Here is a 25,379-nt window from a genome sequence, read left to right on the forward strand (position 1 = left end):
GAACACACTGGGTCACATACTCAATTGGTATAAATAACCTTAAGTCCATTAATTGCAGAGCTACTTTGGTTCTCACCTTGCTAGTGATGTAGCCAAGTCAAAAATAATCCAATGCTGGGCTCCCAACTTGCTAAGCTTTGGTGGTTTGCATATTTTATAAAACAAGTCGAGAAAGCAACCATGAGGCATTACTAGCAGTTTGCAAGCCATCCACTTAGAGAACCTGAGCAATTCAACTGGCATGTAGCCTAGGAGCTGCTCTGCCTTTCCACAGGGTGGCCTATGCACGCTGGCAGGACAATCTGTGGTAGCCTCCACAGCATCTCCCCAGCTGTACATATGCTGTGGATCAAATGATGCCTTCAGCCTCCTCAGTATTTACTGAGGCAGCTTTCTGAACACCAAGGGACACTCTTCCCTGAGGAAAGTATAAAATCTTCTAAACACTTCTAAGCATTATAAAGAAATGTGGGGAAAAATAAGAATATTTTTTTCAACAATTTTGAGCACTGATTTTCCTAGTAGTTATATTAGAGGTATAGACTATCAAATGCTTCTTCAGCTGTAACGTTCTTTCCTTTAAAACTTGTCAATTTAAAATGTTCATGTTCTGTGATAAGAACTATGTCTCGCTGTCTATAAATTTGCTTATGTACAGCCTAGACCATAGTCTTGCTTAGACCAATGAGAAACAAATCCAAGTGAATTTGACATAATCTGTAAGGTGGTGTTCTATTTTACTGTAACAAATTTACTCCATTCACTCCAATATATTTTTTTCTCTCATAACAAACACTTGAAGAAGTCATGACACCCCTTGCTTTCCTCAATACTTTGAAGGTGTGAGTTTCTGATAGAGATGAAACTTTAGGGATGCTTGATAAAAAGAGAAATTAATATTAATGGCACTGATCATTGGATCAAGGTATTTATCGATTATAGTAACAGTTTAATCTGTTAAGTTTTGCTAGATTTACAAGATCAAGAAAGAATGATCAGAAATGCATCTATACCAAGCTAGATTCAGAAATAAGCACCACTGCTGGCAAATAAAAACACAGCTCCTTACAATATTATTCACAAAGATTGTTTTGGTTGCCTAATATAGTGATTTGATACAAACATAACTCCATTTATTTCAACAGACCTATAAATGCTGGGCTTACCTCTCCACTGAAGAACACATTTTCTACCAAGGATTCCCCGCTGAAGCCCAAAATTACGTGGTGCCATACCAGTCTCGCCAAGTGCAGAATCAGGACCCACATGTGTTTTGACCACCAGAACCGTGGTCCTCCATTTACCCACAAAACTCCTAGTCACTAACTGACATTTCAAGGGATTTCAACTGATGATCATATCTGGCTGACAGAAATCAAAATACAGAGGTTCTTTTCTATACACTTGTAGTTTGTCTACAGCACAAATGAAACAAATATGTCCCTTATCATTGACCTTTTTCTATCATTTTAGCAACGAATGTGTTGAAGCACTGCTGTAAACAGGGTGGGAATACTGCTGCTGTGCATCAGGAGTAAACCAAATAAGACAAGACAGTAAAAAAAGATGCTTTCTTGCTGAAACAGACCAAATCACAGCATGGAACTTTATTACAGAATCTGACAGCGAAGCACTAATTTGCTTCTTTGAATGATACAGATTCAATCAATAAATCTCCAGCTCTCACAGTAAAACCTTCAGAAAGATAAACCAAACCAGAAAATCAGAATACACTCTTCTTTCCACAGAACATTTGAAACATTTAACTTTTTCTCTGCTGTACCTTGTTTATAAGGTATTGAGTTCATACCAAAACCATGCTTTATTTTCATCATATAAGCATATCAATGTTCCCATGCTCCCATTTTTTAAAACATACTTTAGTAAATTAAAAAGAAAATAAAGCTTCAGTGAACCAGTAAACTGTTTCTGCACAGCTTTGATTCTATGAGGTACTTCAGTATGTGCCTTGCTCACTATGGTCAAGTCGAAGTTGAATACATATGTTAAAAACTATGGCGAATCAGGGATTAAAGCCTATATCCTGTATCCACAGCCCTATATACTCTGTATACAAAGTATACTGTTTGTGCAGTGTACATTTTCTGAGGTCCCTTCTTCTAGTGGAAGAGAAGTATAGCAATGCTGTACTCTCTGGAACTTTGACATTTGCTCATCAGCTGAAAGTTGCGTTAAAACCAAAGGTTGTTATACAATTCTAAATTAAAACAACCAGAAAACCTGAACACTAACAAGAGCTTCTAGGTCTTCTTTCTTTTGAGACTGAACTCAGGTCTCATTTTTGGCTTATTTACCAACGTAGTAATTACTTTCATTTGCTCCATGTTTAGTATTTTTCTTTTGTCATGACATACTTGCAGGTGGTGGTGGAGAAGGAGGGCAGAGAAGAGAAGGTTCTGGTAGGGTTGCAGCCAGGCCAAATGCAACAAATAGCTGGGAAGAAGTGGCTAGTGTTTATGATACTTGGCATAATAACCATGAGAGAAGTAGAGTGCAGCAGAAAGATCTACAGTTTTACTGAAGGGATCCTTCCAGACCTGTTTTCTATGATTTATTTCTTGACGCACAAGATGGAGGTTGACTGAAATTTTGGACTGAGTGGGAAATTTAATGTCTTGTAAGTCCTTGCATAGATGAGAACAGGGAGGGAAAATGAGAATGTGAGTCTTTTCTACCTTCTCTTTGACTCTACCTTCTATTTGAGAAATTAATAAGAACTTTATGAAGTAAAGTAGAAGAAGGGAAAGAAAGGATGTGAGGGAGGAGTAGGCTTTAGGGAAGGAGTCAAGGGTGATAGAAGTGTTTTGAGGACCAGGACTCAATGAAAGCTAAAAAGTGAATCTGCCTGGCCAAGAGCACAGCAGAATAGAAGGGAGAGACAAAACATTTTGCAGGAAGAAATGTGATCCCAGTAATGGTTTCATGCCAATATCCAGAGGTTAGGTATAATTGTACCTAAACCAAGATCCCTTATGCACAACTTTATATGATCATCATTAATACAATAAAAGTTGGGTGGCTACAGATAGAGTATAATATGCACTAAGGAAACTAATTAGAGTTGGTAAAGTTGGCAATTTCAAAGCAGATATTTGGTATCTTAATTCACATAGGTTTATCTACCTCTTATGGATATTCTTAATATTACCTCAGCTCCTGGAGCATCAGGACTCCAAGATAAATATAAGAAGGAAAGCTATTTTATAACTGGGAATTCTTCTGTGTGCAAAACTCTCACTCTGGTTACAACATTTATTGGCTTTGGACAAGATGCAGGAGCACGTGCATCTAGGTTTGCATCTAGATGACCCTTTTTGGTTCAAGTGTTAAGAAAAGATGGCAGTGAAGCATTATATCTCCTGCCCTCTCGTTCTGTCCAGAGAAAGGGGTAAGAGGTTGGGTGGGGGAGCAAGGGAGGGAATTATAGACCCTGTAAAGGCATATCAAGGGAAAACTGACATGTCCTCATAGGACAGGCAGTACATTCAATGTTAAGGGGATAGATGCCACTAAAAGAAGGAACAGAATAATGAGTACAAAACTGAATTTGAAACATGTCATTCTATCATGCCAGTGAGAAAAAGAGTACGCCTATCACTACTAAGGAGAGATTCAGTCAGGTGCATTTTCTGAAGCTCTTACTCTATGGAGCGCTTTTTGAATCACCAGCTGTGGTTGTTAAGCTGTAAAGTACCTCTGTTCAGACACAAGGAAATGAGTCTAAATAATACACCTGCAAAGTTAGAAATGGTTAAGTAATAGGTATCAGTTTAAAAAGAAACATTTTTTAATTTCAGATGGCATTTTCAACCACAAACTACTAAACCTTAATGTCTTAAAACATTTTATTTAGAGAAGGAGCACCTGCATTCATCTGAAATTTGAATGCAACAGACAATGGAATGCTTAAAGGAATGGAAATCCTCTCATATAACCACTTATTGAATGTTCAGCCACACACCTTTGTGCTTTTTCCAGCCCTCTGCTTCATACTTAAGATGAACTTCATATAAACACTTGAAGTTACCCAATTATCCTTCTACAAATCTGTTTTCAAAATTCTTATTTTCCATGATGACTATAAACACAGAATACAGAAAAGGAGATGGAAAGGACCACAGGAGGTCAGTTATCCATCTGCCTAAGCCAGGATCAAATTATTCCTGAAGAATGCTGCAGTCTCGACAGTGACAGAAGGTCTGCCTGAATCAAAGTGATCTATGCCAGTAATTTCCAAATACTCCCTTCTTGTCTTTCTCACCTTTCCTTTAAGGAAGGGGGCAAGGATGATGTCCTTTACTTCAATCCACTGTAGAAATGAACAACACCGTTTCCTTCCTCTACTGGTAAAGCCACTGTAATACTAGACCATTAACTGTGTTGACCATTCACCTCACACAGGTTTCACTGTTACCTTTTATCTGTCTTGCCTGTTTTATCGTCATTTACTTAGGCAGTAAACACCTACCTAATGCTACTGACCAACCGGTTGCCCTGTGTGGGCCTAAAATTCAGATCAGGACTTATTTGGTAGTATCTTTACACACATTTATGGTAATAAAATGAGGAAAACTTAAAAGATTTTAGTTGTTAAAAAATGAGAAAACCAGGAACTTCTACTAATTATTTCAGAGAACTGCAAAAATAATGGGTGTGGGTTAAGCAATGTTTAGCAGCCAGCTTGGGTTTGTCAAGAATATTGTCAAACTGATCTGATTTCCTTCTACAATGTGATAACAGGCTTTTTAGAAGAGGAGTGTTAGCTGCTTAGATTTTGACACTGTCTCATACAACATTCTTATAAGTAACACGAAGAAAACCAAGTCTGAATTAAATGTTCATACAACAGATACAAATGTGACTGAGTTTATCAGATTGGTTAATGAAATACTATATTTATTGCAAAATCAAAGGATGGAATAAGCAGGGTTGTCCAGGGGTCCCACATCCAGTATTGCCCAATATTTTCAGTAGTGATGTAGATGGCAGAATAGAAAGTGTGCTTGCCAAGTTTGCAGATCACAGCACACTATGAAGGGCTGCAAGGACGTTGAAAAATAAGATAGCAACCAAAAAGAATCTCAATAAATTAGAAAAGTGATTTGGGAACAGACAAAAAAATCATTACTCAGTATGGAAAACAGTGAGTTACGCTATTCTCAAGCAGGAAAAATCAACTGCAGAAGTATGGTGTGGCGAAAGTTTTAAGTGAGTTATATGTATGAAGATCAAGTTTGTTTCATACTTATAATTGGTGTGTAGGTGGGTTTCAGGGCTGGGGCTTATGCCCACCCAGTGCACGTCACTCATTCCTTAGTTCAGGAACTCCCCAGCCCATCACCTGTACAGATGAGAGAAAGGACTGGTTTGAGACTAGGGACCAGCGTGAAACCAGGTGATGGCGTGATCGTTCCAAGTCAAGTGTTTGACTGATTTTACAGGAGCCCTCCTGGTGGGAATTTTGGACAGTTCCAGAAATTACTCCGCCTCCCGGATCATGCTGTGTATAATCCAATTTGTATAGCTGGGTGTGTTATTACCCTGGGTGGGGTGTCCCAAAACTGCCCTTGGTAGTTCCCACTGCAAAATTTGACACAGATAAGACATAGATAAGTAGTGGATACAAACTGTTCCTCCAGAAATGGTCACATAGGACAGTCTTTTATGTATAGCTAAGATATTTAAGAGATATTTTGTTTGTAGTTAGGAAATATAAATAGCAATGAATTATGCAAGTGCTGGGAGGTGACTTCAGACCATGTCCAGCTGAATTATAATTGAGCAGATCAGTGGTTCAAGGGTCTCACCCCGTGCAGCTGAAGAAGCCACTGCATGTACCCTCGCAATGAAGACTTCTGTCACCACCAGACAGAGACCAACCATCCTGTTCAGGAGATTCGATCCCCTCTGTGTGTGTGTTACCCTATGCTAAGATCTGCACAAATTATTTTTTTATTTTCACAAACACACTGTCTGTGCAACAACAGGATGGAAAACAAGTGTCTGTGCAACAGATCTATGGAAGAAGGATTTAAGCATTGTAGAGGATTGCTGTGTCAGTTTCACTCTGCTCTAAGAAAGGCAAATTCTGCCTGGGCATACCCAACAGAAGGACAACCTGCAACAGAAATGAAACAATTGTTCTGCTACTTCCAATACAAGAAGACGCAGTTGAGGACCTAAAACTGAATATGTCCTTCATGTCCACAACTGGCAGGACAGGAAATAATAAGTGTAGACCACAGCAAGGAAGATTCATGTTAGAAACAAGGGAAAACTTTCTTTGAGGAAAAAGCTCTTGGACAGACTGCCTGGAGTTGTGGTGACAGCATTTCTTTTGCTGCCTAAACTGTTTTTTAAAGTTTTCAAACCTCTGTTAAAGACAAGCCTGCCACAGGATGAAGGAATTGTCTAGGTGACTTCTTGTGATCCTTTTCAGGTCTATGACTCTGACATAATGTAGCAAGTGAAGGAAGAAACTGTGTTTATTTGACACAATTAGCCCTGAAGTGTCTCAAGTGGATAAATACAGAATAGTGGAGTAGTCTATTAGAAATGTCACCGAATAATCTGCAACAACCATGTGCTTCCTGATCATTTGAGTACCTTTACCCTTACAAACAGTGAAAATCTCTGTGCAGTTTTATCCTCAATGAATCTCATGATATACAAAATGAAAGGAGTTAAAACAGATGTTTCTATGTAGACCTAGTAGACTCTATAAGACCATTAAGTTCACTGTGTCTGAAATATGCTGTTATAGGAGCTTTAATACCTCAAGACATCATCTAGTAAATAGGCATTTTTACTCCTAGACACATTAGAAGGTGAATAACCACACTCGTAAATGTGTAATGAATGAATAACTTGTTTCAGTCCCTGGAGGTAACACACAGGCTAGATACTATAATTTTCTACTGAAGAACCGTCCGTTTCAAGGAGAAGCCTATGAATTTCCTGCAATATGAAACAGTACCGTCATGATGTGCTTACCTTTACTCAAGCCTATTTGCAGCAGGAAAACCCCTTTTGTTTAAATGGAGAGAGCTGCCAAATACCATGCCTCTCACACAACATTCAGACGTTTGGCAGCAGTGACAGTGACTCCTGCAGCCTGACTACACAGAGGGAGTTGTAAGAAATGTCTTCAGTGCGGGCCTGAGTCTGACAACAGGAACCTGTCTCTAGCCCATCCTCTTGCCTCCAGCTCTTGCGAGCTGCCAAAAAGGGGGGTACATTGTACTAGCAGAGATGTGGGCCAAAGCTGACTCCCTTAGCTCCTTTCCCAAAGGGGACAGGGGCAAGGGAAAAAATGCTGTTGAGGGGAGAATAATTTGTCAGCAGAGATGACGACAGACAGGTGCATCCCCACTCCCAGGAAGGCTATAGCAAATCTGAAGGTGAAATCATATCTTTAAACATACCCTTTAATACCCTGCTCGCCGATGACACAGTGGTTGATACCATTAATGAAGATAGAGAAACACAAGCCTCTGCATGAGACACCCCGAGAAGGTGAAGGTCCAGAGAAGGTCTGTGAAGTGTATGGTGGTACTCGTGGAGCCATTGATTTAGTGGTTTTTATGCCTGAGAAAGCCTATGGCCCTGAAAACACTAACTGCACAGCCTGACTTTTAGAAGCCATCTCATACCACTGTAAGCTCTCAGCCCTTGAAAATCAGTCCTGCTTGAGCTCTTCCTTACCCATCAGTTTATTGTAAGAAGATTCAGAACCCTTTCTGGCAACATGTTCCCTTCCACCTGCACCACATATTTCATTATGTCCAATATCTCCCTCCTTCAGACTTCTCTAGACTCATGTGAACCCACGTGAACACCATTTAAATTCCTTCCCAGAGATGAGCATCAGTCCTTCCCACACTGTTTGGAGGACTATAGCAACAGCTTACCTTTTTAAACACAGACTCAGCTACTGAATTCATACTGAATAATTATCACCGAAAGATATATGCTACTTGTAGAAAGCTACTTGAGAAAAAGTGAATCTTGTGAGACTCTAAAATTTTTGAGTAAATTGGCGCTCATTTGCTCTTAAGAAGTGAATTTTATTAGCAAGTACACATACAACCCCCCACCCACTAGAAAAAGAGATGTCCCTGAAAAGTGATAAACAAGCTACATATTAAGTTTTAACATGTATAATTGCTGGATTTCAGGAAAAGTTACAACATTCAATAATGAAAAAGAGAACTATATTTTCAGCAATTGTAATCACAAATGAATTAGTTCTTACATAACTTCAGAAACATTTTAATAACAGCCATTCTAATTTATTTATTTCAAATACTTTTGCTGATGAGAAAAATTACACCTAAGACAGCACAATATAAAATAGTAACTATCAGCTGCTGCGTAATCTGTGGTGGTGTCCACCCACTTTACTGAGGAAAATTACAAATGAACAACTGAGAGAAGGAAGATGCTGTTTATGGGTATCGATGCAGAGGCTGATGGAGTCAGAGGACTAACGTTCTCTAACAGCATAAGAGATGGAAGGCTCAGAAGCATTAGGGGATGAAGGGTTATTTACCTATTTTTGCTAGGTGTTGTAAATTTAGTTTTTTACCTCCTGAACCTTGCGTATTTTGCTCTAAGTGGAAGCAAGTCAGTTTCCAGAAAGCAGGATTTTTCAGAAAAAAACCAACCTGTGCTATGCTGTCCATTCCCCCACTGACCCCATCACTCAGTACTCCTCATTTTTCAGAGCTCAGCATCTACATTGGGCTCAAATTCAGCACAGTCACATTCCTATCAATCGATCTTTTCTCCTTCAGAGAAAAACACGTTTCTCTCTAGTATAACCGCTGCCTATGTTGGTTCTTCTTATTACAGGCAGATGACAAAACACAGCAGCTGAGACTGCATGATGTAATCTGACTGACCTACATTTCACTAAGTATCAACCTCTACAGGCTTTAAATGCATTGTTCCCTACTTTCAATTCGTTTCAGCATTCAAACTAAATTTTCCAAAAGTCTCCCCAGAGATCAGGAAGATTTCATTCAACAGTCTCTGCAGTTGGACAGAGCCATGGGTTCCTGTGTTTATTTACAGTATGTTATATGTTTGAGTTGAATGTCACCTAGCAACTGCAACACATCCCCTTTTTTATTCTTACACCTAATCCTAAAGACCAATGCACATGTGCAATTTGCTTCCGGTGAGTAGATCTTGTCGAAGGGGATGAAGTTACTCATATTTAGTATTTTACAGGCCTGAAGGAATTACATAGGTCAAATAGAATAGAAATACATTATTTCTGATTGGTGTTTTAATAAAATATTATTGTACCATATCTGAATTATTGCAGATATTTCACTGAAAAATATTCAGTGAAATCTCATCAAGAATGAAATTATGTTCATCTTACATTACAGTATCTTAGGCACAAATAAATTATTAATATACTATAGTTACTTTGTTTAGAGTATAAATAGATAGATATACATGTACATGTATATGTACAAGACAACATAATAATAGCTCTAACCTATTCAACTAGATTCTTCTTAATGTAATGATTTTTAATAAGAACATGGTGGGAAGGTTGTAACAGTGTACAAGCTAAAGGGATACTGCTCAATCGATGTTCCTGTATATTGATCTAGTTTTAAAATATCCTGCTATTAAAATATTAAAACATCTCCCTCCTCTACTAAGAGCACAGTCTGGATGGAGGGAGACAAAGCCACCTTGGAGACTGGGCTTTTTTCTACATAAGGTGTTGATATTGAAAGAATTCTTGTGAACAGAGGATTTTAGACTTTTGCAGTATGTTTGCCAATTTACAAGGGCACTGGAAAACATGAAAACAGTGGTGACAGAGAGTACATGCCTTGGCTGCAAACCAAGACAAAGCTGGCTGATCTGATTCGAAGCCTAAGAGATTTGACGGTGTCTTGTCCACAGGACTACAGAGTGGACTGTGATTAAGGTGCATCCTGAGCACTGTAGGTCTGCTAGGTGTGTGTCCTGGATTACCAGCTTTCAGCACTAACCCACAGCTGAGACTGGAGCTCGCCATCCTCTTGTCAGGCAGAACTATGCATTTGCATTTTAATTTTCTCATGGCCACTGTAAATGCTAAAACTTAGAGAAACCAAGGCCACTAGCATACATCTCTTGCAGTCTTCTGCAATGACTCTCATCATTGCTTCTCTTTGTAATTCAACTACTGCTCTCCACTGCTGCTCATTTTTTTAAAATGAGTATACCTCTATAGCTTAGACAGATTATTTTCTTGAACTCCTCTATAGCACACATTGACCTTCTTTCTTTTATATACAAGTAATAATTATGCAGCTTTGTCATGACCTTAATTAAAAAAGAAAAAACTCAAATCCTACTACACAGTGCTGATAACTTTATTTATAATCAGGATGTGCTCTTATTTTCACTGACAACATTACTACTGCTCTGAAGAGATGCAGTTCTGTATCTGAAGCATCTTAATCTGGAAAATAGCTGTGGCTATCCCTGATAATAAATTAAAAAGTCTCTATGTTCTCAAAAATATTTATTCTTTCTCAGGCTCTGAGTGCCCAAAATGTTATTCCGGAGTGGCTTCTGTGGGCATGTATCAAGATGAGAAAGCAAATCAGAAGACACCATTACTATCGTGCCTATTACATTTGCCACACAAAGCTGTGGAGAAGTGCGTTCCCTGGAGAGCCAGAATTACATGCTAGAAATCACTCAAAGGGATCACCTATCCTCTGTTCCGAACAGGTGCTGAGATCTCATTTTATCAGCATTAACTGATCACAGCAAAAGGCTGTTGGTTAAAATCATCTTTCTGGTTATAACTCTATACACTAATGTCATCCAGACAGGCTGTCATTAGCCCATAAACTCACATGCTGGGAGAGAAAGCTCATGGTCTTGGTTCAGCTCTGTTTACAGTGACTGCTTGTCACTGTTACAGGTATAAATTAAACACCTCTCATTTTGAACATCCATAATGCATCTTCCAGAATATTTTTGTTAATGAAAGCCTCACGCCCACATGGCATGAAAATTAACATGCTACGACACATCTTTTTGTGGGTACTGCTGGCCCGGGGCCCCTCGTGCTGCTCTTGCACCCTTGCTCTACATAAGCCAAACTCTGCTATTCATCAAGCCTTGTTTTTCACCCTGCCTTTGACAAGCCAAATGGCAATATTCATTCGGCCTGCCCTACCATCACAGTCTGATTTGTAACCTAACTGCTCAGCTGTCAGCTTCACTGCAGTCCGCGTTTTATTCTAATAAAACTGTGGGAGTGAGACAACTTCTTTGTACAAGCACAGCGAAGACCTGGAGCTTGCCTAACTGAATCCATTAAGGCTTTATTATTAGCTGATCTTCAAGATCTATTTAAATAAAAAGTGTTAGTGATCTGACACAACGCTGAGAATAAGTTTATTTGACTTTTGTTATTTTTTCCTTTTTGGGGTCAGAAGCACGGAGTAGTGTTAATGCTCTGCTACTAGAAAGGGCCCTCTACCCATTACTGACTGCAGAAGAGGTTATGAACCTACCGTACGAACACTCAGGACTAAAACCTGGTCCACTGAAGACACTTACACTCCTTATTAAAACCTAAATCTTGTGAAGCATTTAATTCAAACAGGTGAAATGTAATGAGGAACAGGAGGTTAGGCATGGTTAACACACAGTTAGTCCTGATGGGCTAATTATTTTTATCTTAAATTTCCAAACAATTGGTGTACAAAACCCAAATGTTTTAGAATAGCTTACACATCCTCAAAAAACTAGACACCTGGGTTTGTCACTCCTAGAACTATGGCGAAACTCACATCAGCCCATTCACTTGCATTTCTCCAATGGAAAATGCAAGCTCCTGGGTGAAAAAAAGATAAAGCTCACTCAAACTGGAGGAATGCAGAATCCTTGCAAAATTCAATTCATATAGTCAAATAAAGTAAAACAAGTATAACTAAATATATAGGAGACAGCTAGAATTAGATTCCCAGGTCAGTGACATTACTGGTTCTGACAAGGTGAATTTGTCCAAGCTTTTACAAACAGGATGTCCAATTTACCTCAGAACATGTTTATATTTTTCTGTTCCACCTTTCCAATCTGATGACATTTCGTAGACGACTGCACCATTAGCAAATAGCTTGCTACTTTTCAAGAATGGCTTTGCCAAGCTCAGAATGTAACAGAGAAATACAGTTCAAATTCTGTGACACCTATGTTTTAAAACTCACTATCAATCATCGGGTTAATTATTGCTCTAAGAAAATCAGGAAGTAAATGTAAGCCAAGGTGCAAAACACCCTGGAACAGCTTTTGCACTCTTACGCCCTTTTGTGCCCCACTGACAGGTTGCAAGGCATACGAACAAGGTTGAATTTTTTTCCAGGAGAGGAAATAGCTTGGTACAATGAAAATTTCTTTGCAGGTCTTGTTCAGTTGCATAAATGTTTCTGAATGAAATTTTGATCTGATTCACATTTTATATTGTGTTGCATAAAGCTGCAAATCATTGGCCATCTTCTGCTTGCAGCAGGATATATACACAGGATGTGTCATTAATTTAATCTATCTGCAATAATATTAACTTTTCATACAGTTGTTTTTTAAAAGGTAAAAAGTAAACTACGGGTCTGATTCTGCAGTCATGATCCTGTGTTCCACTGACTTAGACACACTTAATATATATTACAAATGCTAAGAGATGATATACAATCATTAATTGCCTTTAAGAAAGGTTTTTGCCTTTTTAACACCATCTTGGAAATTGCATATAGACCAATAACAAAGAGTGTTTGCTCAACTTAAAACTAATTTCATTTGCTTGAACTTCTATGATAAACAAACACAAAGAATAACTGAAATAAACATGATTCAAACCTCTCTAGGGAGGAGTTGATTTACTGTGAAGACCGCTTTCTGTGTCCTGCACTGCCCCTTGCTGGAGTATCTTACAAATGTGACAGTGTAAATTCTAATAGCAGCACTAATTAAAATGTGTATCAGTTTCTGAACCACGAAATAACCTTAAAATACAAGGATTGCACAATTTTATAATCACTTAATCAACAGTTCATTAACACACATGCGGGCTTCTTTTCTGTAAAACTATTGACCATTCCCATTTGCAAAGACTAATTTTAATCCATACAGAGTTGATGAACACTGTTAGCTTTTTCCCTGATTGCTTTCTCATAAGAGATTACTATTGAAAGAAGAAAACCATAAAATGAAACACCCAGATACATTGCTACTTTACTGCTAATGAAAAGTGGCAAGAAAACCAAGACAAGCAGATGCTTTCCTAAAAAATATAACATGTCTAAGATGTACCATAAATGTGAACACAATCCATATATAGAAATGAGAATAAGAAAAAAAAAAAAAAGCACACTTAGCAACATCTCTCACCTCTGAAACTTCCACAGCATTCCCCATTATCCTTCAAAAATGCATCTGAAAAACTGGTGTCTGTTCCCTTTGTGTGTGTTATTGGTCATTCTCAAAGTCATTGCAAGCTTGACAAAATGAATACACTTGAGTACCTGTGTTTGTGACTCTGTATTTTTCAACTTTCTGGTTCTGGTGATTGTTCGATTTCTTTGAAGTTTTCCATCATGGATACTATTCAACCTTAAAACAAGAATGTGTTTTCACAAATCTTTGAAAGGTCGTTTGCACAACTGCGTATGTAGAAAAACTGAATTACATGTTAGAAGCTCAATGAACACTTTCCTACATTAAAGTAAATCCTACCACAACACATCTTCTAACCAAACTATTTGTAATACCCCTCAGCTAGTCATAATTTATTCAATTTGTGCTGGTATTTTTAATTGCATCCTACGTGCATATATTAGCTTTGGATAAGTCGTTTCATACATCGGATTTATGTGAGCCCAATGCAAGTTATGCTCTCCTTCCCTTCCAACAGGGACAATCCTTTGTTGGTAAATGAAGCCAAGGGCTATCCTTCCTTGAGTTTTTTCTATGAAACCACACAGTCTCATTTCTCAATAAACAGTAAAGCACTCTACGGTATACTTGGTGTTTGCACTGAACTGAGTGACATCACACCCCTGAAAGCTGGGGGCCATGTAAGGGTCAAAACAACTAGTCTATACTTGAAATATTACCTTCAATTTAAAAATGCACAGGAGAAAAAATAAAGAGCCATAGGCAGCTGGTTACTTAAATGCCTTTCTTTTAAGAGCTTGCAGCAAAAGTCTGAGGAAAGAGCCTAGCCCTGGCTATACTGACAGTAGAACACCTTCTGGCTTGGTCAAAGCTTTGATTTCACCTTCAGACTTTTAAACTGACCTGGGAATTTCACCCAAAATACAATGGGGTCACGTGGCAAGAACAGGAATTGAATCGTACCTTTCAAATAATCCTCTATGCTAACAGATCCATGGGTGGTAAGAACACTACGGGAACAGAAGAGACTAAAAAATATGAGGTGGTATGGGAAAAGAGCACCACAAAGCACCTGCAACTCTTTAAGGACTTTGAAAGATGATAAAGACTAAAATACTAACTTTGGTCTGTTTCTGTGTGCTGTCCCAGGTGTGGATTTAGCCACTCCTTCACATTGGGATGTGAGGCTGACAGAGGTCCAACACACAGGAGTTCTGTTTTCCTACTGCCCTGATCCAGGAACACATTGGGATGCATGAACAAAGCTGCAAACAGCTTAGGGTGCTGCCTTGTCTTAGCTCACACACATCCTGCTACTGGAGGGAAGCTCAACGTGGCTATTTAAAATGTCAGCTCACTGCCACAGTTGATTACAAATCTGCCCTAGAATGGAGTGTCATTACAGGAAAAAAAGTCTTACTCATTGTACAGAGTGGAGAGCTCTGTGTGAAAGCTAAACTGAAGCCTGCCAAACCCACCAAGCCCCTTTCCAGCAAGCCTGAAGAAGAGCATCACTGTGAATAAGAATCAGGATGCTACCACAGATGTAGCATGGCAAAAAGGACAATAAGTCTCAAGGGTAAGACGGTGTCTCTGTGTTTCATCTGTATAAAATGAGGTAGGCCAACTCCCAGTTTACTCATAAGACTTGATTGAGGGGGACAGAAGTACAATATATTACTTCTATATTTGGCACCAGTTTAACCATGGCTGGAACACTGTGCCTATTTCAAGCATCCAAATTTCAAGAAGGATGCTGAGAAATTGGACAAGGTTCATAACAGAGCCTAGGGAATGATTAAAGAATTAGAAGACATGCCTTCTAGTGAAAGACTCCAGAAGGTTAATCTACTTAGCTCATCAAAGAGAAGGTTAAGGGGTTGGGACTTAATCATAGTCTCACATCTAATATGAGAAGCAGAAGTTTGACAGTAAAAGAGTTTATCTCCTGCCTAATTACCAAAGGTCCAGTGGTTGAAAGCTGAATATAAATAAATTCAGAAAGGACAGAAGGCAGGTTTGTTTACTAATGTGTTTAATTTTAACCAAGGAGGATAATTAACTTCTGAAAATAATAAAAAAAAGGTGTTACATTTTGCTAGTGATGCCAAATCAAGATTGATGCTTTTCTGAAAAACTATGCTGCAGTTCAGGCACACCTATTGGATACAGGTTGTGTTCTTTACTGAAAGATACAAATCACACAGAATGAACTTACAGAGACAAGGGTATAAACATACTGTACTGAGAAGTGCCGTAATTTCTAAATATAGCAAGTCCTTTAGTTCAAAACTAATTCTGCCTAAACCTGAATTTAAAAAGATGCCCACAGAAATCTGAATCCCTACTAGGACATACCTAGCAGCAAATTGTAGCTAGAATTAACCATGTGAATTTAGCCAACTTCAAAAAACATACAAATTATCCACTTCATTAAAGGCTATGTTCTGAGAGACTGTTTTGTGACAATGCTCCCCAAATCACTTCCAGTTATTGATTTACAATGTCCAAGTGGATGAATGTGACTCTGATAAGGACAGATGCTTCAAAGTTGAATGATTCTCCATAGCTGTCTGACAGATAAGCTTCTGAACATGTCTGGCATTGCTGGGAAAATACAATCTAAAAATTGACCAGGGATCGCTCCCCCCACTGCCAGCTTTTGGTAGTGGTAGAAAACACTTGCAATGCCAGTGTTTTTTTCTAGGTTCAAATGAATCAGCTGTGTCAGGAACCAGTTTTGCCATAACATAAATTACTTCTATGTTTTCTCTTTGTTCTGGGACGACAGGCCTATTGGCGAACAACATCTTTTGTTGATTCTAGAGTCTACAACAGTAGCATGAATTTTGAAAGACACATAACCTCTGACTCAAGAATATTAAGGTATATTAGATTTGGCTTATTGGGTGATTTTCATTAAAAAATAGAAACACAGAATAAATACATTGATAAGTGTCTCAACCCTTCAAATAAAACTCCTTTGTATATGATTTCACCTTCATTAATAGCCCAAAGGCCTAACTTTCACCAAGAAATAGTTTGTTCTATATTTAATAATATTAGCTAATACAAGATAGCCAACTTTTTTGGCAGACCAAAGAAAACATCACAGCAACCTGACAGTCCTTACATTAACCCGTATGTATACCAAAATCTGCCTATTTCTTATTCAGATTAAATTTATTATGTGCTTATCCCATCCTTAAAGTATTGATGTTCAGCCCTCAGAAATGTCCATTCTTTTTGTGCTTCAAGCTTGGAATAATATTTGTCAGCCAGGAGTCGGACTGATACTGTTGCCTTAACACATAAAAACTTGATTTTATTAGAGACAGCCTAGCACTTTCTTAATTTACTTTTTTGGTTAAGTTTCACAGTTTATTGCCCTGGGAAAAGAATCTAGAAGTTTCTTAGAAATACATTATTTCTCATTTAGGCATGCATGTGTTCTTGAGTGCTTACAGTATGTTTCAATACCCCCTTAAAGTTAATGGTGAGAGCAAGATTCTTTTCTCCTGTTCTGCTGTGATTAACACACAGAGAGGTGCCACGAGTAGCAGGACGGTGGTATCGCAACCCAGCACTGCCTAGGCCTGATGCCCTGTTTGAGTCTCTGGAGTCTTGCTAAAAGGAAGGGGAATTGCATGTTGCTACAGGGCTCAGAGTGGGTTCGTGGCGCAGGTCTACACCCCAGGTAAACTCACAGAGATGCGTATGACTGCATGTAATGTAAAGAAGCACAGCGCTAGCCCATGCAGTGTGTGTTGTCCAAAGCATTTAGACTGCTGCAGATATGAAGCATGTCCATGTTTTGAAGGACAAACCTTTTTCCTTTTCAACATATTGTGTTTCTATTTTTGCTATTGCTGTTTATTAATCTGACCTTTTTTTAAAGTTTAGTGCTAAATCACTATGTTTTCTCACATACATAGGATAGCCTTATCAAGAGATACATTAAAGCAGCTGGTACTTTATGAGCAATCTGCATCACTCCATGTTAGTCAAAAATATACCAGTTACTACAAAGCTTAGGAAATGAAACATTGATTCTAGGCAGTAGCACTAAGAAGTTTAATGTTTTACAGCTGTGGAGGTGTATGTTTGTATATTTCTAAACTGCTTAAATCAGTGCAGTGGGATGCAATATTTTAAGCCTTGAGGATCAAGCCTATTTTTAAAAGTTCAGGGGACAATAACAAATGCTGAGAGAGGTTGTCTATTATTCTGAGCTACATTTGTGAAATTGTAAGGTGAATTCAGAATACTTTTACATTAGATGGTTGGACTGTCACAGACTTTTTTTCTTCCAGGTGGGCTTGGGACAAATACTTATATCTTCCTGTTTTGCCATATTTTGCTGATTTTTTTTCATCAATTGTGTGTACCACATAGCCTTGTGGCATCATGGCAAGGAGGAAAAAGACAACTCACTAAAAGTCAGAAGCCCTTTTCTGATGTGTTATTCACAGAGGGATGCACTCAGGGAATCGTGCAAAGTGTGATGTTGCAAGGTCTATGTAAGATTTTACTAAGATAGTTTTGTGCCATTTCAGTGAACTGAACTGGCTTGCTGTGGATGGCACTCAAGTTGGCACAAGTGGATAGTGTAAGCAAGGCATTAGGGGGTAGGATTTGGGGGGAAGAAGTTGAAGCTCTGCGCCTGAGCAGTAACAAAATGGTCAGTTTAGATCAAGCCATACCTTGTAACTATGTCCAAAAAGTTTTTTTTCCTGCTGTTTAAGTGAACTGATTCATGGAAGAGTCCTCCTGGAAGAGTCCAAGGAACACCAGAGCCAAAGCAAGAGAATACACTTAGCTCAGAGATACTATGTGGCAGAGCCATAACAACAGAATATAGATGGATAGACAGCTGAAGAGAAATAAACATTTCATTAAGAGATTTTTTAGAGGTTTCTGTTCAGCCCTACCCAGCAATAGAAACCCCAAAAGCCTCTTAAGGGACAGCATCAGTAATGTACAGAGAGGCTAGACATCTTTCTGTAGAAGGAAAAATGTAAGGTAGGTATGAATTCACATGTAGGAATGAAAATGTGTAAGTGGGCTACATAGCATACATTGGCTAAGCTACACAGAAAATAGACATATATATCCTAGTTGCTTAAGAAGAAGCATGAACATATGTCTTATATTCTTCACCCACCAAGTTACACAAATATGGAAATTTAACAGCAGGTTGATGATTTTTCATTATTTTTAGTGGAGAAATTACAACTAGTACACTCAGAGTAATGCTTTGTAAACTACAACTACTAGATAATAGTAAAAAAAAGCCCACATTTAAATTATTGTGCCAAGAGGAGCAAGCTCCATGTATGTATACAAGCATACCAGACAACAAACTTGTTGAAGCCAGGGTCCTGTGAATAGTATGCTAAGAGAAAACCTCATTATAGAGAGTAAATATAGAGAGTATATATTATATTGTATATATATTTTTATATAAAATATATATTATATATAATACAAATATATTTATGTGTAAAATATGGAGAATAGATTACCTAGCAAAAAAATGTATCTGACAATACACTGTGAAGAAGCCTGAATATTGATACACCATGTGTAAATCTAATAATGGGGAAGACTCTCAAAAGGTTCCAAATTTCAATAATACCTGTGCTGGCTGAGTTAATTGGAAGTCTTACCCATAACCTTTTTTGAATATTTCCTCTTCTTGCAATGATCTGTTATTTCCTTGTTTGTTAATGGAACAACAGGTAGAAATTTCCCAAGTGACAGCCTGCTCTGCAGGCTGGCTTGTAAACACAGAAGAGTGCATTATAGCCATCCACTGTTAAAGCTATTTGTTCTGTGAATACAATCTGCAGTCTTGCTGACTAACTTGAAATAATGTCAAATGCTTTTTTTTTTGCTATTAGAAAGGCAGAAAAAACCCCATCAATTTGCCTTTTTTTTTTCTTTGAAAGAATACTTGGATTCTACAAAGACCTGTTTCAATTTTCCTAAAACTTCAGTAATCTGAAAAACAAACACTTGGAGATACTGCATTGTAGAGCAATAACATAAGGGAATAGAACAATACACTGGTAGAGAGAAACAAACATTTCATTAGGAGATTTTCTCTGTAAGGTTTCCATTCAGCCCTACACAGGAATACAAAGTAGAAAATCCTGTAAAGGGAGAGCATACGGTAATGCGTACAAAGGGCAGCCAGCTGCAGTCTGACATATGTTCAGTTCAGCATCTTAATTCCTCATATAAACTTTCAAGGTGAAAATGCTTATACTTCTAATGCAATGCTAATGGTTATCCTGGATCCCTACAATTTAATCACAGCTCGTGATTTTATTTTGGGGCTACTGTTTTACATTGGTGATGGTCTTAGATCTCAGTCTTTTAATGTGATGGTATTTTAATCTTATGAGTAGAAAAGTTAATCTAAAAGTTTTTAGTCAGAAAGAAACTCCTAGTGCCTAAGTTTTAGATAAACAATAAAAACATGAAAGTTAAAAAATCATCAAATACAACAAAATAATAATGAAAAGAACACTCCATCTTCAGACTGCTGCAATGATGTGGCTGTGTACACCTGCCGATCTGGATGTTGCACAGAGCTCTGCCTGGGTGTGGGTGTGAGTAGGAGAAAAGCATGCTATGTACTGCCATGGAGGGGGAGGCCAGATGGCAGGGTTGGCCCTAACAGAGCTAAAGACTTTCCTGTGTCCTGCACTTGTGTATGCAAGCATACCATAGAACAAACTTGCTAAAGGTTGAGGGCCTCAATATGCGTCACCACAGCTGCCTTACTGTGAATAGCAAGTTTGCACCTGCAATGCTATAGTGTAAATATCAAAAGTCCCATGATACAACTGTGCAACAGGGTTGGAAAAAAAATCTGTGCCTTACACAGGACATGCAAATATTCATTGAGAAAATATACTTTCTCATCTTGGTGACAATCTTTTGTTGGTTTTGGGGCTTTGTTTTTATGAGTGTGCATTTTTTAATGAAAGTGAGTGGAGTTTGTACATGCACATGTATTAGCTTTCAATACATCATTGTTTGGTTGCCCTACATTTCAGCATAAAAAGGGGTCAATTTTAAAAATAAGAAACATGACAGAAAATTTTCCTTTAATTCAGGAGGAGATCTTCTGTCATTCTCAGAAATCCTACTACGTTTGAGTCTTTAATTGACAGTAGAGGCTGCTTCAGTTCCCCATCACATGATTCAACAGAGGTATAATGGGACCTCTGCTTCACAAGAGGAGAGGAAACACGACGCAGGAATGCTCTGCAAACTCAGAGCAGTGCTACAGTGCTAGCAAAGCAGGCAGATTGAGTTTCTTTGTTAGAAGTCAGTTTTGGTCCCAATTGTCATATGTTTAAGGTGAAACTTGTAAAACAAATTAAAACTGAAGCATTCCTTACAAACCATAAATCTTATGATTTAGCATTAAGCCTAAAACTATTAATGGATAAACCTCCAATGGCCAGGAATGATGGAAAACCTGCTTAGCATTACCTGTTGTGCATACTCATTTGGTATTTAATCCTTTCCTATGTTTCCCTGCTTTCACTGCCTTAGGTTACAATATTAATATTCTTTTAATGAAGCTTGTCTTTGTGAATTAAATTATACTCGGGCTCTGAAGGATTCAGATGCTGGTTTATTTTTTCATACTTTTTCCTCCAGCTTACTTATTTTCTTGAGAAAAAAATGCTTCAGCAAGAAGGTGTTGCCACTAGCTCTCAGCTGCATGAAGAAAAACTTTCAGAGCAGTGCTTGGAGCATCCAATTTAGATAAGGATAAGTTCTATTTGGAGAATTTTGGAGAATGCTAGGATAAGAAGTTTATCTGCTGACCAGCTGAATGGCAGTCAAGAAAATGTAAGCATCCTCCACAAAGGATGGTTGTATCAGAGAGAGTGCATTAACAAAATGAATAAGAACCTCCTATTCAGAATAATTTACGAAGTTATTGTACCAGATAAGAAAGAGCTGGAGTTCAGGAGTATACCTCCTATAAAACATGATTAGACTCCTTAATCTTAGGAGTGATGAATATTTACTCTTGAGCTTTTAAATGTATCTGAAGATTTACATACATTTATTCCAATAATTCAAGATTTGACAAAACACTGATACAACCTGTAAGATTTCCCTCATGGAGGCACAGCTGAACTGGCAAAGAAGCCTTCTCCCAATACAGTTGACAGCCAATATATCAAGTCATATAAAAGAAATCAACAAAATATTTCTTTATCTGCTAGAATCTCTGCTGTACACCAGGGCTCCTGCTGCAGAGGCCTCCCCCTCTGCACCTCCTGTTCCTGCTGTGTGGCCCTAGTAAAACCCTGACATATAGATAAGCCCTCAGCACAAGGGGAAATGTCTTAAACACATAGCTCCATAAGCAAAGAAACTAGGACAGCATGGTTTCTGGAGGACCTGAGGCACTGGACTGACTCACTAAGGAGGTGTGAGTTCCCATGGGAACTTCTCCCAGGGTGCTGGCACTGATGAGGCCGCCCTCTCGGAGGGGCATCTTTGCTGCTCCGTAAGGTAACAGGAAAATGTCAAGAGCCTCCCATTTAGAAAACAAGAATAAATTAAAAATGTAACTGCGCAAATGTCCAAAAGGGCTGTATCAATACCAGAGAAAATCAAAGAAACTGAACCCATTGACACTCCCACTGTTTTCCCCCATGCAGGATGTAGTACTAGTACTTGCAAATTCCTACTGATAGGACTATTTTTTCTTACTTCTTTGATTATTATGGTTGTTGGAATGCATTTATATAATTAAAAAACCCCAGCATATTATATCTAATTTGCAGAGAAAAGAAAGCAAAAGAAATTCTACAACCTGGACAGGCTGGATCATTGGGCCGGAGCCAACGGTATGAGATTCAACAAGGCCAAGTGCCGGGTCCTGCACTTGGGTCACAACAAACCCATGCAACCCTACAGGCTTGGGGAGGAGTGGCTGGAGAGCTGCCTGGAGGAAAAGGACCTGGGGGTGTTGGTTGACAGCCAGCTGAACATGAGCCAGCAGTGTGCCCAAGTGGGCAAGAAGGCCAATGGCATCCTGGCTTGTATCAGGAACAGTGTGGCCAGCAGGAGCAGGGAGGTGATCGTGCCCCTGTATTCCTCGGCCCTGGTGAGGCCGCACCTCGAGTACTGTGTGCACTTTTGGGCCCCTCACTACAAGAGGACATTGAGGTGCTGGAGCGTGTCCAAAGAAGGGCAACAAAGCTGGTCAAGGGTCTAGAGAACAAGTCTTATGAGGAGCGGCTGAGGGAATTGGGGTTGTTTAGCCTGGAGAAGAGGAGGCTGAGGGGAGACCTTATCGCTCTCTACAACTACTTGCAAGGAGGTTGTAGCGAGGTGAGGGTTGGACTCTTCTCCCTAGTAACAAGTGATAGGACGAGAGGAAATGGCCTCAAGCTGCACCAGGGGAAGTTTAGGTTGGATATTAGAAAAAACTTCTTCACTGAAAGGGTTGTCAAACATTGGCACAGGCTGCCCAGGGAGGTGGTTGAGTCTCCATCCCTGGAGGTATTTAAAAGAAGGGTAGACGTGGTGCTTGAGGATATGGTTTAGTGGTGGACTTGGCAGTGATAGGTTAGCAATTGGACTCGATGATCTTAAGGGTCTTTTCCTACCTTAACGATCCTATGATTCTATAAAAGTTACATCCATAGCTCTTATTCCAAAATGGGCCACTTTACCAGGTCATGTGATTTATGCTCAGATTTGCTTAGATCCTCTTTGAAGAGGAAACATGGGATTGCATCCATAAACATCCAATGATGCCTCAGAGACAGTGCATTTGTTCTAGACCTCTATGACCAGAATGGTCAGTACCTTGGCAGTTTTATGGTCTATGCAATAGGAAAACTATGAGCTTGATTTGCAAACCAGACGCATACGTGGAGCCCCCCTCATCTGTGTTACTACTTCTGAAGAGCTCAATTCCATGCAAGTAGAGGAGCTTTTCCTTTTTTCTCTAAATACCATTTCCTTTTCTTCTGGATCTTATTGCACTGGAGTTTTCTGCCTCCTTATTACTGTTCTTGCTGTAACACTTCACAAGGTGTGAATGCACATCTGTGGGCATAAGAAGTGCTAACACTTCAGTATCTACATTTTAGCAAATGGTACCTTCAATAAGCATGCTTCATTGGAGACAGCAAGAGTATGTTTGTGTGAAACTAATCTTCCAGAACAAAGAAATTGAGCTGTTTTGATAATTGCCACCTAATATTAGATGGCTACAATGCAGATGTCTACAGCCAAGCTAGTACCCTGCACTTTCTTTAGAGTCAGTGAAGAGAAATAGAAACTCATAAGGTATGATTTATGTGACCATTTTTAAACACATAATTTAGAATGGAATTATTTACATCCTACAAGTGCTTATTACTCTCTGTGAGAAGCTTGGCTACATCAACATTTACACTGTAAACATTTATTTTTGGCATTGTGAATCCCACCTTCTGTACAGCAGAACAAGCAGGGGAAAAAAAAGGAAAGACAAAAAGTAACTCATGAGACAAATCTGATTGGCACAGCTTTGCCTTGAAGGGCTGGAAAGTCAATTAAATCCCTTGCCCTGCTGTGGCTGTGCTGCACAACTTCATAATTTGAATCTTCCTTCCACCTACAACTGGATGTTGTTGATATAATTTCACGCAGGTACTAATTCATTAAAAGATCAATTTAATCAACTAAGCACAATCAATGTGACTCCAACTGCAAATTTGATTTGTTGATTGTACTAGTCTCTTGTAATCAGCTTTGTTAAAGAAAAAAGTTTACACGTTAATTGATTTTTACTCTACTGGCTTGCTAAATTTCCATAAAATTCTAAAAAGAACATTGAAAGTTCCTGCCCTCAAAATGAAGCACAAGTTGTAGCCCTGCAAGAACAGATATAAAGCAACTGAACCTGTTGCCACTTTGCCGTGCCTCCAAATTACAACTGTCACCTGCAGAAGATCAGTAAGTAACATAAGGAACTTGGTGAAAGCAGTCTGAAATGATTATGAGATTCTCCCACCAGCCAGTGGTAATTCTTAAAGAACAGGTGAAATGTGATACAGAAGCATTTGTCTCACAAAGAGAAGAACAAACCAGTCTAAAAGACCTAGCACAGAAATCCATCTTGTGTTTCAACTGGTAAATATATTTGGAAAAAAAAGAGGCTTGGAGCAGAGCGCTGGAGCCCGGCCTTCTTCCAGACCAGAAACTGATGCTGTGGAATTATTTGCCCAAGAGTTTCATGCTCTCAATTTCAACTACTCCAAATTGCACGAGTTGTCTTCCTTCCTGGACAATAACTCATGAGAAGGGGAAGTTCTTAAAGGGACAACAGACAACAGGGTAAGGGGGTACGGAAAATTAACTATATTTTGTCTGTGACTGCCAGATTAAAGTCATCTAGTTTCACATGTCCTGAAATACAGGAAGAAAGAAAGAAAACTATATCCCTTAAAAAATGGGGAGAAATCTGAGCCTTCCAGAGGAGCAAGAGCTGATACCAAAGGATACTGAGTACAAGTGAGATGAGATCTGACATCTCCGGGACGGTTCCACCTATGCTTATCGTCCCTCAGAGTCAGGATATTTAAGGTGAGAGATGTAACAAGAGCACTTGTGGGCAATGGTTGTAACACCAGCTTCTTGCTACACAGTGTATTGATTCTGTGTGTTTTAGTTCACAGTCATCAACAAGGGGGTTTGTCAGCTGTACCCACTGTGCATGAAGAACTTCAGAATGTACTGATGTTATCAGATAATCCAGTCTGGGCATTCAGCTGCAATTTGCACAGTATTCACTCTGCACTGGGGATAGAAATCTGTGAAACTGGTTACCATATCACTGCCAAAAGGTAGCAGATGTTTTTGTAGACCTCATCAAACAAAATACATTTTTTATCTTCTAA

The 25,379-nt window shown here is 38.9% G+C and overlaps 2 protein-coding genes across 3 annotated transcripts in view; one reads left to right on the top strand and one right to left on the bottom strand.

The window, feature by feature from the left end:
- Positions 1–25,379, bottom strand: part of LOC104050949 (poly(rC)-binding protein 3) — a 512,398-nt gene that overhangs the window by 185,147 nt on the left and 301,872 nt on the right. The window lies entirely within an intron of this gene.
- On the top strand, positions 22,334–23,034 carry LOC135311779 (uncharacterized). Its single transcript, XM_064441784.1, is given in 2 exon segments — positions 22,334–22,535; positions 22,538–23,034. Coding segments are annotated over 2 exon segments (699 nt in total).

The sequence above is a fragment of the Phalacrocorax carbo genome, chromosome 2, assembly GCF_963921805.1.
Source record: "Phalacrocorax carbo chromosome 2, bPhaCar2.1, whole genome shotgun sequence".
NCBI lineage: Eukaryota > Metazoa > Chordata > Aves > Suliformes > Phalacrocoracidae > Phalacrocorax > Phalacrocorax carbo.